At 37.6% G+C, this 15300-nt stretch overlaps 1 protein-coding gene across 2 annotated transcripts; it reads left to right on the top strand.

Annotated features, from left to right (window-relative positions):
• LOC131152321 (peter Pan-like protein) lies at positions 1-14444 on the top strand. 2 transcript variants are annotated; one of them, XM_058104149.1, is made up of 9 exons: positions 23-229; positions 334-550; positions 841-925; positions 1193-1375; positions 2257-2487; positions 2637-2729; positions 2809-2996; positions 3765-3958; positions 13954-14444. In XM_058104149.1, the coding sequence occupies exons 3-9, from the start codon at positions 908-910 to the stop codon at positions 14070-14072; spliced, it is 1026 nt and encodes a 341-aa protein (XP_057960132.1). In that variant the 5' UTR covers positions 23-229; positions 334-550; positions 841-907; the 3' UTR covers positions 14073-14444. The 2 variants fall into 2 exon arrangements, with proteins under 2 accessions (XP_057960131.1, XP_057960132.1); XM_058104148.1 differs by lacking the exon at positions 334-550 and having other exon boundaries at positions 1-285.
• The last annotated feature ends 856 nt before the right edge of the window (positions 14445-15300 follow it).

Genomic DNA, 15300 nt, shown 5'->3' with positions numbered 1-15300 from the left:
AAAAAAAAAAAAAAAAAATTGCAGGAAAAAAACAAACAGAAGCAGTACCCTCCCGCGGACAGCAACAAGAGTGGCGAGAGGAAGTGAAAAATTAGGGTTCTTGACAAGAGACCTTGGAGGAGGGAAGACGTTGAGGCGTCTAGGGTTTTCGGCCGTTGAGTAAGATGAAGGCGAAGGAATCTTCACTGGGACGAAACGCCCCCTTCCCCAAACGTTGCTAACAGTCGAGGTCGCTCTCGTATTTTTGGAATTCCTGAAAGTTTTCTCAAAGATTTCGTTTAATAGGTATGGTTTATTCAAGTTATTGATTTTTATTTTAATTTTTTTTTCTAGAAATATGGGCATATATATCATCCGAAATCCGCATCTGGGAGCAATAGTTCCATCTCTAGCCGCCGGTCCACCTTGGAGCTATACTTTCACTACTTTCCAGCCTGCTGTATGCCCTCTTCCTCCTTTCCCACCAGTCTAAACTGGAAGACCCTCGTTAAAATCCTAAAACCTGTGGGAAACCTGTAGCGCATGACAGCACCGGACGAGAAATTTTAAGGTCTGTGAGAACTTCAACATTTTACGTCCACGAGTCGATTTTTATTTCTATCCCGCCTTTTCTTTGTTCTCATCTTCTTTCCTTCTTCTTTGGTAACGTTTTTATCATGTTACTGTCATAACATGGTACCGTTGGAGCTCCCGTTTAAAATTATAGTTTCTATTATGCATCCTAGTTACATTCATTAAAAAAATTTACCTATTATTCTTTGAATTTTCCTTTTTTATTTATTAATTCAATGTTATAATGCACTTACTGCAAATCTATGTCTTCTTTTGATTGATAATCAGGCATTTGGGTATTGACCTGAACAAGTAAAGAGGCCCTGCAGCTACAATTTGATCAATATTTGAATCAATGGCTCGATTCCGAAATGTAAGGGATTGATTTCTTTCTGTTATACTCAAATTATCCTCTGGTTGGTTGTTGGGAAAATTGCTGAAAACAGTTAGGTGGAAGAACTTGTGTCTGATGCTCTTGTTTACTTCTTCAATATTGAAAAATTCCACTGATTCTTTGGGAATCACTTGAGTCTGGATTCTGTGATTTACCTATTCTCATCCACCAAACAGCATTTTTATTATGCGTCACTGCATATGAAAATCAGACTATTGATGCATGATTATTGTAATTTATATGCAGAGAAAGAAGAAGGTATTTATAAAGCCAGCGGTGACAAAAAAACAACAAAATGTTGATCATATCACTGGAGATAAGATACCAAAAAATTTTGTGTTTTCAAGGTCAAAACTGCCTGGGCCTCTCAGGCAATTGGAAATGGACTTGAGGAAGTTGATGCTTCCATTTACTGCTCTAAAGCTAAAGGTAAGTCTTGTCGTCTTACTTTCCTGGTTCTTTCTTAATGTAATTTTTTCAGCAGATGAATTTGGAGTAATGAAAAGGAGAAGTATTGATGAAGAATTCTTTCTTCTACTTCATCATGAGCTTCGTATGTGTTGGGAATTTTCAGATTAACATTATTAAAAGTGAATAGCTAATTAGTAGCTGAATCCCCTAGAGGAATTGCAAATATGCTTAATGGGTAAAGTATAGAAAATTTTCATTTGAGAAGGTAAATGTGAAGTTGTTTGATTATGTTTTGTTATTTATTAGTATAGGTTCCAGAAAAGTCTTCTAAGAACTATCAGTGTCAAATATCAACTGTTAACTTTCAGTTATGTGATTTATATATGTATAATTATATGCTAAACATGACATGGTTTATTAGAGATGGAAAGTGAATGGAGGTTTGGTCATTGGTCGTTTAAAATTTTGTTAAATGTTATATTTTTAATGTCAAGCAAGCACACCTTGAATTTCAAAAACCAAATTTCCACAGTAAATTGGATTATATTCCAATGATCTACCACAAAAATAGGTTTATTTAGATTAGATTATGCTTTTGATCTTGGTTGAGCTGACACAAACTGCAGTCTTTAATTTCTTGTTTTCTTACATAGCAATGACAGTTGTACTCCCCATGTTCAATAGAGCAACCTGCCAGAAATTTGTTAACATATAGTATTGGTTCATTTTTTTTTAGTAATAATTGGTCTTGGCTATTTCAGATTATATACTATTGCAACTAGGCTTCTCAAATTTCAATTTGATTTGTATACAGACATGGACCTAATTCTTCTTGTAATTGCATCACAATTTCCTAATCAGCTGGTTTAGCACTTATAACCTTTTCTTTACGATTGCAGGAGAAGAAACGAAATACTCTCAAGGACTTCTTGAATGTTGCAGGGCCTATGGGTGTGACACATTTTCTCATACTGTCAAAAACCAGTTCTGCACCCTACCTGAGGGTTGCAAGGACTCCACAAGGCCCTACTCTCACTTTTAAGATACATGAGTACTCATTGGCAGTTGACATTGCTCAATCCCAATTGCATCCAAGATGCCCTAAAGATCTCTTCAAAAATCCACCCCTGGTAATGTGCCAGCTGACATGCTTGTGTGCTTCTATTCTCCTACTTTATTTTGTTAAAAAATTATTTTTTTTATGCCTGCATTTCAGTGTCCTGTGACAAATGTCAGGAAATTTTATGTTTTGTTTTGTGTTTTCATTGATTTTGAGCAGATTGTCCTTTCTGGTTTTGGGACTGGTGAACAGCATCTAAAGCTTACTACTATTATGTTTCAGAACATTTTTCCTGCCATTGATATTAACACTGTGAGTGTCATAACAATGTCAATTGAATACAGCCCTTAAAGAAAACTATTTTAATATAGTTTCTATGCAAATTGTGCAGGTTAACTTATCATCATGCCAGAGAATTGTTCTACTTAATTACAATAAAGAGACAAAGGTTATTGATTTTCGGCATTATTCCATCAGATTACAGCCTATTGGTGTATCCCGTAGAATTAGGAAATTTGTGCAGAACCATCAGGTCCCTGATTTAAGGAATCTTCAAGATGTCAGCGACTTTGTTACAAAGTAAGATGTTTTATTTTTTTTTCTTTTAAAGAATGCATTCATAATGGAACTAAATTCAGGGTACAGTCCAGAAAAACTATATATGTTATACTAACAGTATAGCTTGCATTTTCTGATTAATTAAGTATTTCCCTCCTGTGATATTTTGGTATTCATTCTTGGTTAATTTTTAGCAACATAATGTGTAAAGAAGTGTAGGTAATATTTGGATATGTGTGCATATGCACTTCCTAAGTATAGTCACAAAATTCTTGGTTATAGTAAAACCTGTTGAATCTTTATACATCCAAGCCAATTTTTCCTTGTTGCAAACTGCTGTTTCTCCTTATATTGGGGTTCTTTATTTAGTTGTCATCAGTGCCATGCTACAATTTGGACATAAGATTTCAAGTACTAGTGAACCTAAGAATGAAAACAAGATACTCGAGTGGACTGAGGATGGGCAATTAATATTAAGTACATATTGGTTTTTGGAAAACAATTCACTCTTGTGATGATAATTGTGGATCATCAGTGCATTTTAAATTGTTTTGTTTGTTGTTTCAAGGGTTTATCTGAACTGCCCTAAAGTATTAATGCTCAATGTGCTTTCCACATTAAAGAAGCTTTAGTCAAACAAGAGAATCATCTCATAGTTGTAAAAATAAAATAGAACAGATTTACATTTTTGTGTCAACTTCTGACAATGGATTAATGAAACTTGTGAATTTTCCTTTTTTTTATATTTCTTCCTTTTATTTTTTTATTTTTTAACTTTTACCTTTGAAGGGCTGGTTATGGATCAGAAAGTGAAGCAGATGATGAAGCAGCAACTGTTACTCTAGCAAGTGATCTTGGTAGAGTTAACCGAGCTTCCGCAAAAAGTGCTGTCAAGCTGCAAGAGATGGGTCCTAGAATGACTCTACAATTAATTAAAATCGAGGAAGGATTGTGCTCTGGTGGAGTCATCTTCAGCGAAAGCGGTAGGTTTATTTAATGCACTCAATATTTTACAATAAATTTTTTTAATGGTGAAAAAGATGTCTGTTTAGTGTTACATAATCCTCATGCTGCCTTTTGTTATGTCATTGTATTGAACTTGTTATGTTCCATGAGCTGATTTTCTCAGTTCTGTCATCAATCTGTCCTATGATTCTTGGAAATATTTGGACTTTAATTATATTCTTGATGAGTTGGGGAGTATGAAGCTCAAGCCTTGGGTATGGAATTATGTATTTGACAAAACTCAAAGCATTTTTCTGTTGCTTCTTATCCAACTTCACACAATTTCATGAGTCAATTTCATACTCCCTAATGTAGCTTAAATGCCATTCGCAAACAAAACTATCAAGTTTCGTATGCAAATGTAGTATACAGTTTCTTGTTTCATACTTGAGTCATAATGGAGATTCAATTCTTTCTCCACCACCATCCATTCTAATTGCAATGTTGTGTGGTTTTATAGTAGTCACTTGCGTCCATGTTTCTGCTTGTGGCACACCTGATCACTAGAGCCGTAATTCATAAACTAGTAGAAATTTTTATTTCCATATACCTGGGGCACCAATAAGTTTAGCTTACTTTCTAGACATACTGGTTGTGTGCTAATCATTACGCGCTATTAGAAACATGATTTTTGGTTGAAAAAATCTTTAATGCCTTGCCTAGTGTCATAGGGTGGCAGAATACCAAGGCCACAAGGAATAACTCTTGCCTTAATTTACTGAGGATGTGAAAAGTCATGTTCATGCGACAACAAGACTACACCAAGTCTTATGTTGTACTCATTCTCATTAACGGAAAACTCCTCTTGTCCAATTGTCAAGTCTCACGGTATGACCACACTTTTCCTAGCTAGGTTGTCGTTGAGAAACATGACTCGAATGGTAAGAGTGTTGAACTCACATCTCGCAAGCACGAACGGTAAATCCTATCCTCCTCCACAACACTATCCTTGTGTAAAAGCACTTGCCACTTGCCGTCCACAAGCTGCAGGTAAGGGAGTGACATTATACATTACTTGAGATGTACCCACAAAGGATCAACTCCCTTGGTAGTCCAATCGACTTTGAGATGACACCTTCCAAGAGTATGCACAAGGGCGAACACGTGTGCATGTCCCAACCTTTGGTTCAAGAGTTTGCAACTTCTTTCTCCATGTATAATCCATGGGCCCCCCAGTCCCAATCGAAAGTATAGGATACTTGAGAACCTTAAGAGCTCCTTGAGTTACATTAGGGTGCTTAGTTAGTGCCTAAAAGAGCACCAGGGTGGTAGCTGCCTGTTCCCCTAGAGCAAAGCCTTTCCCTCACATTCTCGCTTATGCATGATTAATCAACCTTGGGTCAAAGGGTCATACATCATTGGCTCGAGAATACCACCTGAAAATTGTCTAGATCTACTACGACATTATAGAGATATTCAAAATTTTTCCCATGACGTTCCATAATCAAATTTATGTTTTATTGTAGTTCCTCTTAGAACGCCTCTAGCTTGAACACTATATCTTTCCAAGGCTGTGCAACTCGCCATTTTGTTATTAGTATGAAAAATAAATCAAGAGCGTAGCATTGTGACGTCTTCTACCCAAGGTGTTAAATAGCGGTAGTGGGTAGTGCAATGTCATGGTAATGCGTGTAGCGTGAAGCTAGAGTAGTGGATGTTACATAACAGGAAGCTGGTGTAATGGCTGTGAATACTTTTCAAGCACACACAACCATATGTATATGGTAAATTTGCATGTTTTAAGCTCTTAACTCTTCTTAAAAAGAGTTTGTGTATTTTGCGTCCTTTAGTTCAACTTATTAACATTGTTTAATAAACAGAATTGGTTTTACATTTGTTCTAAACTGCTACTAACAAAAAAGTTATATATATATATGTGTGTGTGTGTGTGTATATATATATATATATATACACTTTTTCACTCTTTCATTAGTCACATGCTTGATAAATTAATTAACAAAACAAAATTCGTTATGCATTTCACTAATCTATTAGGCAAAAAAGACATACAAATAATATAGTAAATAAACAAATTCTACAATTTTATTTATTAAAGTAATTGTTAGAATACCATTAAAAGCTTAAGCTATTAGATTGTGGGCCAACAATATATATGAAGCCTTAACACCCCCCTGCAATTGTTGCCCAACAATAGGTGGAGAGATGAAAAAATAATAAACGACACCTGTTATAGGGAATAAGATAATTGATAACAAATACATAATAAATGCAGGCAACAAGACTAGAAGCTAGGACCGCTTGGTAGCTAGCTCTGATACCATGATAGAATACCACTCTACATAAAAGTTAAGCAATTAGGTTGTGGGCCAATGATGTGTATTGGACCTTAACTGTAATAAAAGTCTAATAAATTTAGACCTGTAACCTAAGCTGACACCATAATATATAATCATAAAAATTTATCATCAAATAAATAATGCGCTAACTGAACAAGAAAAAAGATAGAAAATCATGTTGAAGTTAAAAAATATATATAAAAAAAAATCAAATTACTAATAATATAGAAATTTATATTTTTTTTAACAAAATATTGTTCATACCAAATTATTAATTAATGCATCTCTTGTGAATATAAAAAAATAATTTTTGTATCATTGTCATTCTCCTTATACTCCCCCCACCCAACATAGCTTATTGAGATTAATATTTTTTTTTTATTTTTTTGGGGGGGGGGGGTGGCGGGGGAGATAAAAATAAGAAGAAAAATAGTTTTTTGGCTGTAACCATCCTGTGGCAATTATGTAACAGTTGTAGTGGCTGTTATAGCTTTGATTTTTCTTCCCACTAATTTAGCTGTGTGTAGTGGTATTGGGCACCCAAAGAAACCGTTACGTAACGGTTGCACCTGCTATTTAAAACCTTGCTTCAACCAGTCCATCTTATCAATGTCATCGTTGATTAAAACACACATCTTTCTAGTGTCAAGATTTCCATAACCCCCAAGTAGAAACTCTTGGAACAGCCAAGCACTCCCAATCAATCTCTTCACAACATGTTGTCTTATCTCTATTTTCAAAGGATCTAATCTCAATTCTCATATGAAAACCCTTTTGGAGCGTTTTCTTGAGCACAAAGTTTGCTTCCAAACTTATACTGAACTGATATTTAGTTTCCTTTGAGAACCATCAGGCTCAAGAACATTTCTCAAGCCCATTAGCCATCAACCATCCTTAATACAACAAGTTCCAAAGATTGAACATCTCAGACCCTACCATGCCTTGATAGGGATCCATTTTTCATCATTGTCTCCTAAAACTTCAAATTTCCCTCACAATTGAGAAGAAGGTCTATCCATTGATTCACTGAGGTAAACTCCTCCCAAAGTCAACTGCAAGTCTTGAAATCAATCTTGTTCCACTCCAATTTCGTCCAAAGAAATTTCTTTCACAAATGGAATTTTGGTTGTGATTCTCTTCTCAATTTGCTTCTAAGACTCTTGTTGAATACCATCCCTTGGAGGTTGCCACCTATTCTCTAGGCTTTGAATAAGTTCTAGTTTGAATCCCATTGTCTTCCCAAAACGTAAATGGTTTTCTACATTCCCAAATTTCCCAAAGCGTACCCAAAATAATTTGATTCACCAGATATTTGCTCAAATTCCATCTTTGAATCCTTAAGCTCAATAATCTAGTTCCTACCTCAAGTACTAGCACTCGATGCCATTTTTGTTCTTTGTTATCTTTGACATTCAAGCCTCAAATTCAAGTAGGAACTAATGGTTTGAACCTTAATGGCCTTTTTACAATCTAGTCCCAGCCATAATCTGTTGTGGCTGGCTTTCTTATTCCATTGACCATGGCTTTCCCATTTTCAAACTCAGGTGTTCCCAACACTCTAAATGATTCACCCTCTATCTTCCATAACAGGCATTTTGGCCAACATGACACGTCACATGTGCCCCTGGCAACGTGGCTCCAATACCTGTTGGCAATCACAACTTGATGTCCTCTGACGAGGGAAAGCATAAGGCTTGCAGGCCAACAACGCACAATTGCTCTATTGTTGATTCCGCAAATGCAACCTTTACCCATGTTTCCCCAGGACTCCTATCCAAAGGACCTCTTAGGGTTCCAACGAAGTCCTAGTTGATTCCACAAATGCAACCTTTACCCGTGTTTCCCTAGAACTCCTATCAAAAGGACCTTTTAGGGTTCCAATGAAGTCCTTGGAGCAACATTAACAATTCCCCTCGAGTCCACACTTAACTACGTTTCCATTGTTGTGATATGTGGCTCACATACTGCGTGGAAAACATGCACAAAGGGAAAACATGAAGGAAATCAAGTAGCGGGAAAACATGAAGGAAATCAAGTGGCATAAGGGGAAATCGTTGACGGTAGCTCTTTAGCCGTCAACGGTTTGGAGCAGTCTCTGAGAGATTTTACTCTCTACCTGAAACCGTCGACGGTTTGGTTTGGGAAACCCAGCGCAGATTTCAAATTTTGAATAAGGGACATTAAGCTGGTTGGGGTTTGGAGGGAAAACCTCTGAATCTGAGAGATTTTACTTTCTGCCTAAAATCGTCGACGGTTTGGCATGGGAAACCTAGTGCAGATTTTAAATTTTGAATAAGGGATGTTAAGTTGGTTGGGGTTTGGAGGGAAAACCTTCGAAAACTTAATATATATGTTGATTGTGATGTATTTGTAATGGTTGATGTATTGTTCATGTCTTTTGGACAAAGAAGATAGTGAAATTGTTGTTGTTTGACCTCATGGATGTAGGCATTGCCGAACCACGTAATTCCTTGTGTATTTGTTATTATTGCTTTCGTATAATTGTTGTGGATTGTTTTTGTATAGTTTACCATTGAGTGCTGCATTTGTAGATAATATATTCCACTGTGCAATTTGTTTTTCACAACAAATTGGTATCAGAGTATTGTTGTAATGGCCTCTGGAACTTCGTTTGCAAAATTTGATGTTGTCAAGTTTGATGGAACTGGAAACTTCAGTTTATGGCGGAGAAGGGTGAAGGATCTGTTAGTGCAGTAAGGTATGGTGAAGGCCTTGTAGGAAGTTCAAGTGGAAAGCATGGATGAAGCAAGTTGGAATGAATGGGAGGTAAAGGTAGTGTCAACCATATGACTTTGTTTGACTGATGATGTGTTATATCACGTCATGGATGAGGATTCGTTGGTAGCAGTTTGGCGAAAACTAGAAAGCCGGTATATGTCTAAGTCTTTATTGAACAAATTGTTTCTTAAGCAGAGATTGTATTGGCTTAAGATGGTGGAGGGTTCATGTTTGAACCAACAACGGGTTGATGTGAAGTTTGAGGAGGAAGACAAGATGTTGATGCTAGTGTCTCACACGTACGAGAATTTGGTTATTACTCTAACATAGGGCAAAGAAAGCTTGAATTTGGAAAAGGTAACAAGCACATTGCTCGATTTTCATTAAAAAAAAAAAAAAAAAGGCCAGCGATGAAATTTCACATGGTGAAGGGCTTATAGTGAAGAGTAGACAGGAATGTGGGAGACGTAAGTCCCGAAGTGGATCTCGGTTGCAGTCCGGCAAGGACAGGGGGTGTTTAAGATGCGGGAAAATTGGGCACATACAATCGGAATGTCTGGAGTGGAAGAAAGGGAATGCTGAAAATCAAGAGGATTTGTCAAAATCTGCAAATGTAGTGGAAGGACACTTGAAGAGTAGTGACAGTGATGTGCTATTTGTTTCATTGGGTTCAGAATGCCTTACGGATTCTTGGATCCTAGATTCCGGATGCTCTTATCACATGACACCAAATAAAAATTGGTTTAGCACCTGCAGGTCAGTCAGTTCTGGTTATGTTCTAATTGGAAATGATGCTGTATGCAAAATAATTGGGATAGAAAATATCAGAATAAAGATGCATGGTGGTGTTCAGAAGAATGTGATTTTATTAGGCACTTTAGATTGTAACGGATGTAGTTACAAGTCTGAAAGTGGGATAATGAAAGTGTGTGAAGGCGTCTTGATGGTGATGAAATGACAAAAGGTAGCGGGAAATATCTATGCACTATAGGGTATCATAGTTGTAGGTGGAGTTGCAGCTGTAGAATATGAGTCAGATGTTCTGTGACATATGCGGTTAAGGTATATGGGTGACTATATGTATTCAGATATTTGGGGACTGGTGATGGTAGCATCAGGGGTTACACATGTATTTCGTGGGTTTATCACGAAGGGTCTTGGTGTATCTCATGCGACACAAGTCAGAGGTGTTTGCCAGGTTTAACTTGTGGCTGAGGTGGAAAACCAGATCGGGAGAGAGATCCTCAGGTCAGACATTAATATTGAGCACGCTGGTTTTGTTCAAGGAGTTTTGTGAGCATGACAGGTTGTATGCAAGACTTGCAGGTGGTGAAGTCAGTGAGTATGACGCGTTTCTCGTTTAACCAATCACCAAAGGTATCACCAGATGGGAGAGTTGCAGGAGAATTGTTGGCAGATTTTACAGTAGACTACTCTGATTTGAGTGGATATCCATAGGTGCACGTTTCTAGTGAGGCGAGATCTAGGCTTGATGTAATGTTCGGATAGTACATCTTTTTGGAGTATAGGAAAGGTGGGTTCAAGCTGGGTGATCCAATTAAAAACAAGGTGGTGATCATTGGAGACATGGTTTTTAGTGTAAAAGCCATGGTGCAGCGTACTTAGGTAAAGGAAGAGAAACAGATGCTAGAAAACTACAGCAGCAATGAACATGTGATGCAGGTGGAGTTACAGACTTAGGGCAGAGATGACATGGTTGATATTGCGGGGAGTTTTAACTTAGGAAACTAGGAAGAAAACAACGGGTACCACTTAGGTATACATTTGATGTTCTAGTATTTTATGCATTCATTACTAGCAGCAGGAAGGTTCCTACTATTTTTCAAGTTGCAGTGCACAGCGAAGGAAAAAATAGATGGATAAGTGTTATGGTAGAGGAGATGAAGTTATTGCATAATAATCAAATGTGGGAGTTGGTGGAACTTGTAGGAAGCAGGTGATAGGATGCAAGCGGGTGATGTTTTTGTTGTTTGTGGATGACAAGTTATTTGTTGGGAAGACTTTGACTGAGGTTAATTAGTTAGGAACTCAGTTGAAAAATTTTGACATGAAGGTTTTGGGTACGACCAAAAAGAGTCTTGGTTTGAAGATTTGCAAAGACAGTTGCATGGAGATTGGTGTTATCTCAGGGTAGCTTTGTGGGCAGAACCTGGGAGATTTTGTTTGTTGTCTCAGGGTGGTTTTGTGGAGAATCAATGAAAATTGTTTACCGCTTAGTACCCAAGGACAGACGGTAATGTTTGGGATATGTCAAAGGTCCCCTATGCTGGTGCAATGGGGTGTTTTGGTAGGCAACATAGTGGTCCGTCAGTTGTGAGATTTGTTGTTGCAGACTATGCAAGGGGCTTTAATGACAGAAGGTTTACAACAGGGTTTATGTTTATTGTTGTGGGAAGACCTACTTATTGGAAGTCCAAGGTATAGTCTCCAGATATAACATCTACAACTGAATCGGGGTTCATGGCAGAAGCCGAAGCTACCACAAGGAAGTTCAAGCTTGGCTTGGATTTGGTTTTTGTCTCCATTTGCTAGAAGGGAGATGGTCCCAAGGTCAAGGTGGAGCAATAGGTTTATGTTTTCAGTTTCTCCTAAGGAGCGTATGTTCTCCAAGGTGGAGATTGTTGTGACATGTGGCTCACATACTAAGTGGAAAGAATGCACAAAGGGAAAACAAAAAGGAAATCAAGTAGCAGCAGGGGAAATCGTCGACGGTAGCCCTTTAACCGTCGACGCTTTGGAGTAGTGTCTAAGAGATTTTACTTTGCCTGAAACCGTCAACAATTTGGCTCGGGAAACTCAGCGTAGATTTCAAATTTTGAATTGAGGGATGTTAAGTTGGTTGGGGTTTGGTATATACATATGTATTTGTAATGGTTGATGTCTTGTTCATGTCCTTTGGACAAAGAAGATAGTGAAATTGTTGCCGTTTACTCCCGTGGATGTAGGCATTGCTGAACCACGTAATTCCTTGTGTATTTGTTGTTATTGCTTTCATATAATTGCTGTGGATTGTTTTTGTATAGTTTACCATTGAGTGCTGCGTTTGTGTGATCATATATTCCGCCATGCAATTTGTTTTTCACAACATCCATCATCTTTGTGATCAAAGTAGCGCACTCATATGGGTCGGTGATTAGATGCAAAAGTGTGTTCACCACTCTTTCCTTCTATATATCCAAGAATTCCCCTTCTCTCTATGGAGTTTGGACTATCTAAGTTTATTGAAAGGCACCTTCGGAAAAACTCCCACAGTCATCTATTTCCATAGATCCAAGAATATCACCTTTGATTATAGAATGAGCACACCACAAAGTCTTAGCAGATCGCTGTTTGAACTCAAGTGCAATAAAAATCAAAGAAATTGTGTAGTGTGACCTCAATATTTGACTCAAGGACACAAAGTATTCTTATTTAAGTTCCCACAAATAAACCCCTTTTCCTGCTTATGGTATAGGGCACAATCAAGCATCTTGATTTTCACAAGAAAGTATATCGAAGACCAACCTTAACTAATCTACACAATGAGCCATGCGACAAGAAAGGAGTGACCAATAATCACCAAATAGTTGTTTGATCCTTCTCCTACTTAATGTCACATTGAATTCCCACAAGAGAGATGATGCCCACTGTAACAATCTTGTAATTCTATTCTCAAAGGAAAGACCCCCTTTAGTATTAGTTGTCACAAGGTAACAGAATCCTAAGTCCACAAGGAATCACCCTTGTCTTAATATGCTCAGTATGTGACTGAGACACGCTTGTGCGGGGCAAGACTACACCCAAGTTTTGTTCATCCTTGCTCATCCATGGGAACCCTCCTGTGTCCAATCTACTGATCAAGGTTCACAGCATGACATCACTTGTCTCACTTGAGGTTGTTGAGGAACTCACATTCCACGTGTGATGAGAGTAATTCTCATCCTCAGCACCATGATCCTTGTGCAAGAGTGCCTATCAATTGTCACTTACCACCCAGAAACGGGAGCTACAGAAATGACACCATGCATTACTTAAGATAGACCTGCAAAGGATCAATGTCCTTTGGTAGTGTAATTCGTACGAGGCACCATCAATGGCCGACACAGGTGCACATTCTAACCTCTAGTTTGAGAGTGATGCACGACCTCATTCTCCAATAGGTTGTCTATGGGGCTCCCTCCCCCAAACATATGCTGAGGATACCACTCGAAGATGTCAAGAGCTCACCCTTGAGCGCTCCTCTCGAGGCGTTCTCTTAGTGCTTAGAAGGACATTGTGGGCGGTAGGCCGCTAACTTCTTCTTCCCACAAAGTAAAATCTCTTTGTCGCATACTTGCTTATGCATGTGTGACTGTGGGTCAAAGGTTCATAAATTATTGGCCCAAGAATGCGGCCTTAAAACTATTTGGATCCACCACAACATGATAATGTCATTCACAGTTTATCCCATGATATTCCATTATCAAATCCATGTTTTAATATAGTTCCTCCAAAGCACCTTCGACATAAACCCTGCATCCTTCCATGTATGCTCAATTGACCATTTGGCATGTGTCATAGATATGAAATCATAGCACGATTACACCGCAAATAAATAAATAAATAAACTTTGGGATCTATGTTGCATTTTTTTTTTTCCCGACGTTTTTGGATTTGCCGAAAGAAGAACTTGCTGCAAAATTCTTCGTAGAAAAACATGGGATGGTCAAATGGGTTGTCTCCCTGCTCCCTTGCCGAAATAAAGGTTAGGTTCAACTCATGAGAGGGAGAGAGAAAGAGATGGCATATTTACCTCAATTTTGTTGTTGTTGTTGTTGTTTTTTTTATTTCTTTTTTAAATTTAATTTTAATAAATATACATGTACTTGTGGGTGAGAGACAATTGTTGCCTAAAAAAATTTTACAACTTATATTATGTTGCTTGTTATTCCTTTCAGGAAATCAAGGTGAAAAGAATAAGCAGGATAAGGAAGAGGATAATAAACAAGACAGTGAAGGGGAGGACAGTGAAGAAGGTGAGGATGGTGAAGAAAGTGAAGATTTGGAGGAAGATTAATCCTAGGATTGGCTATGAATCAATCTAGCATCAGGATCACAGGTGGCAAAAGCAAGGTGTGAGGATCTAGGCTGGTTTCATTGTTCCTGTAGTCTATTGCGTGGTATGGCATTTGAGATGCCTATCTTTGGGAGATGCACGAAAGTTTTGTCCTTTTTTTATCCTTCTACTAATCATTGTTTTGTTTGAAACTCATTGGGTACAGACGCTCCTAAGTTTTGCCATAAGTATAACTAACTATGTGTGATTTGAAATCTGAGAAGAATCCAGTCATACCTTGAGATTTTTTGTAAATAACATAGCATCCCGTGTACTTCCAGAAATAGTTAGATACTTTCTTACTTTATAAAGTAAGGAATTTCTTTGCTTTTATTTTTGGAAGTTTTTCAAATTTTATTGTAATGTTTATTTTTCAATTTTATTCTACAACTGCCTGTCACCACCATAACACTTTCACCATTGAGGAGATTGCCATTTTTTTTTCTCATGTCTGTTTATAAGGAGGATCTTTTGTAGGCCTATGTGTGAGGGCTTAGAGTGGAATCTTTATTTCTTGAGAGCATGTGAAGTGGATGGAATGACTATTTTGAAGAAAATGAGGTCCAAGCAGCTGTGTTTAGAATGGAGAGGGTCAGGAGACGAGTGTCGAATGATTTTACCATTGCTTTTTTCAAGATTGTTCGAAAGTGGTTTAAGGAGGATTTAACGAAGATTTTTGATGAGTTGTTACATTTTAATGAATGTTTGGGCAAGAGTATCAATTCTCTTTCATTTTGGTGACTAAGAAGAATGTACGAAGAGTATCAATTTGATTGCTAGTTTTATAAGATCATTGATAAAGTTCTAGCATTTATAAGTTGGGTTTTGTGAAAGTAGATACTGTTTCTAAGCTCCAAAGTGCTTTTGCAGGGAATGGGTTGATTGTGGATGCTATTTTAGCAAATGAGGCTGTTGACGACTGTTGGTGGGATGGGAGTGAAAGGGGTTTGTGTTTAAAGTAGATTTTGGAAAGGCTTATGACGGAATAAATTGGGGTTTTCTTGATAAAGTCTTTGTGAGGAAGGGTTGGTGGTAGAGGCAGGACTTACATTGGGGGATGTTAGTCTGAAGCTTCTTTCTCAATCATTACAGTGGAGAGCCTAAATCTGCTTTCTTCTTTTTGCTTGTGTCCCGAATAGATTGGTTCAACTTAATTTAATAAACGAATTCAAACGAATCATTTTTTAGA

Source organism: Malania oleifera, chromosome 3 (assembly GCF_029873635.1).
Source record: "Malania oleifera isolate guangnan ecotype guangnan chromosome 3, ASM2987363v1, whole genome shotgun sequence".
Taxonomy (NCBI): Eukaryota; Viridiplantae; Streptophyta; class Magnoliopsida; order Santalales; family Ximeniaceae; genus Malania; species Malania oleifera.
This window is presented reverse-complemented; position numbering and strand designations above follow the sequence as displayed.

Bases quoted from the DNA above. Each gene is read 5' to 3' on its own strand.
- LOC131152321 (XM_058104148.1), top strand. The intron at 2,488-2,636 runs GTAATGTGCCAG...GATTTTGAGCAG, and splicing joins TCTTCAAAAATCCACCCCTG to ATTGTCCTTTCTGGTTTTGG. The intron at 3,959-13,953 runs GTAGGTTTATTT...TATTCCTTTCAG, and splicing joins AGTCATCTTCAGCGAAAGCG to GAAATCAAGGTGAAAAGAAT.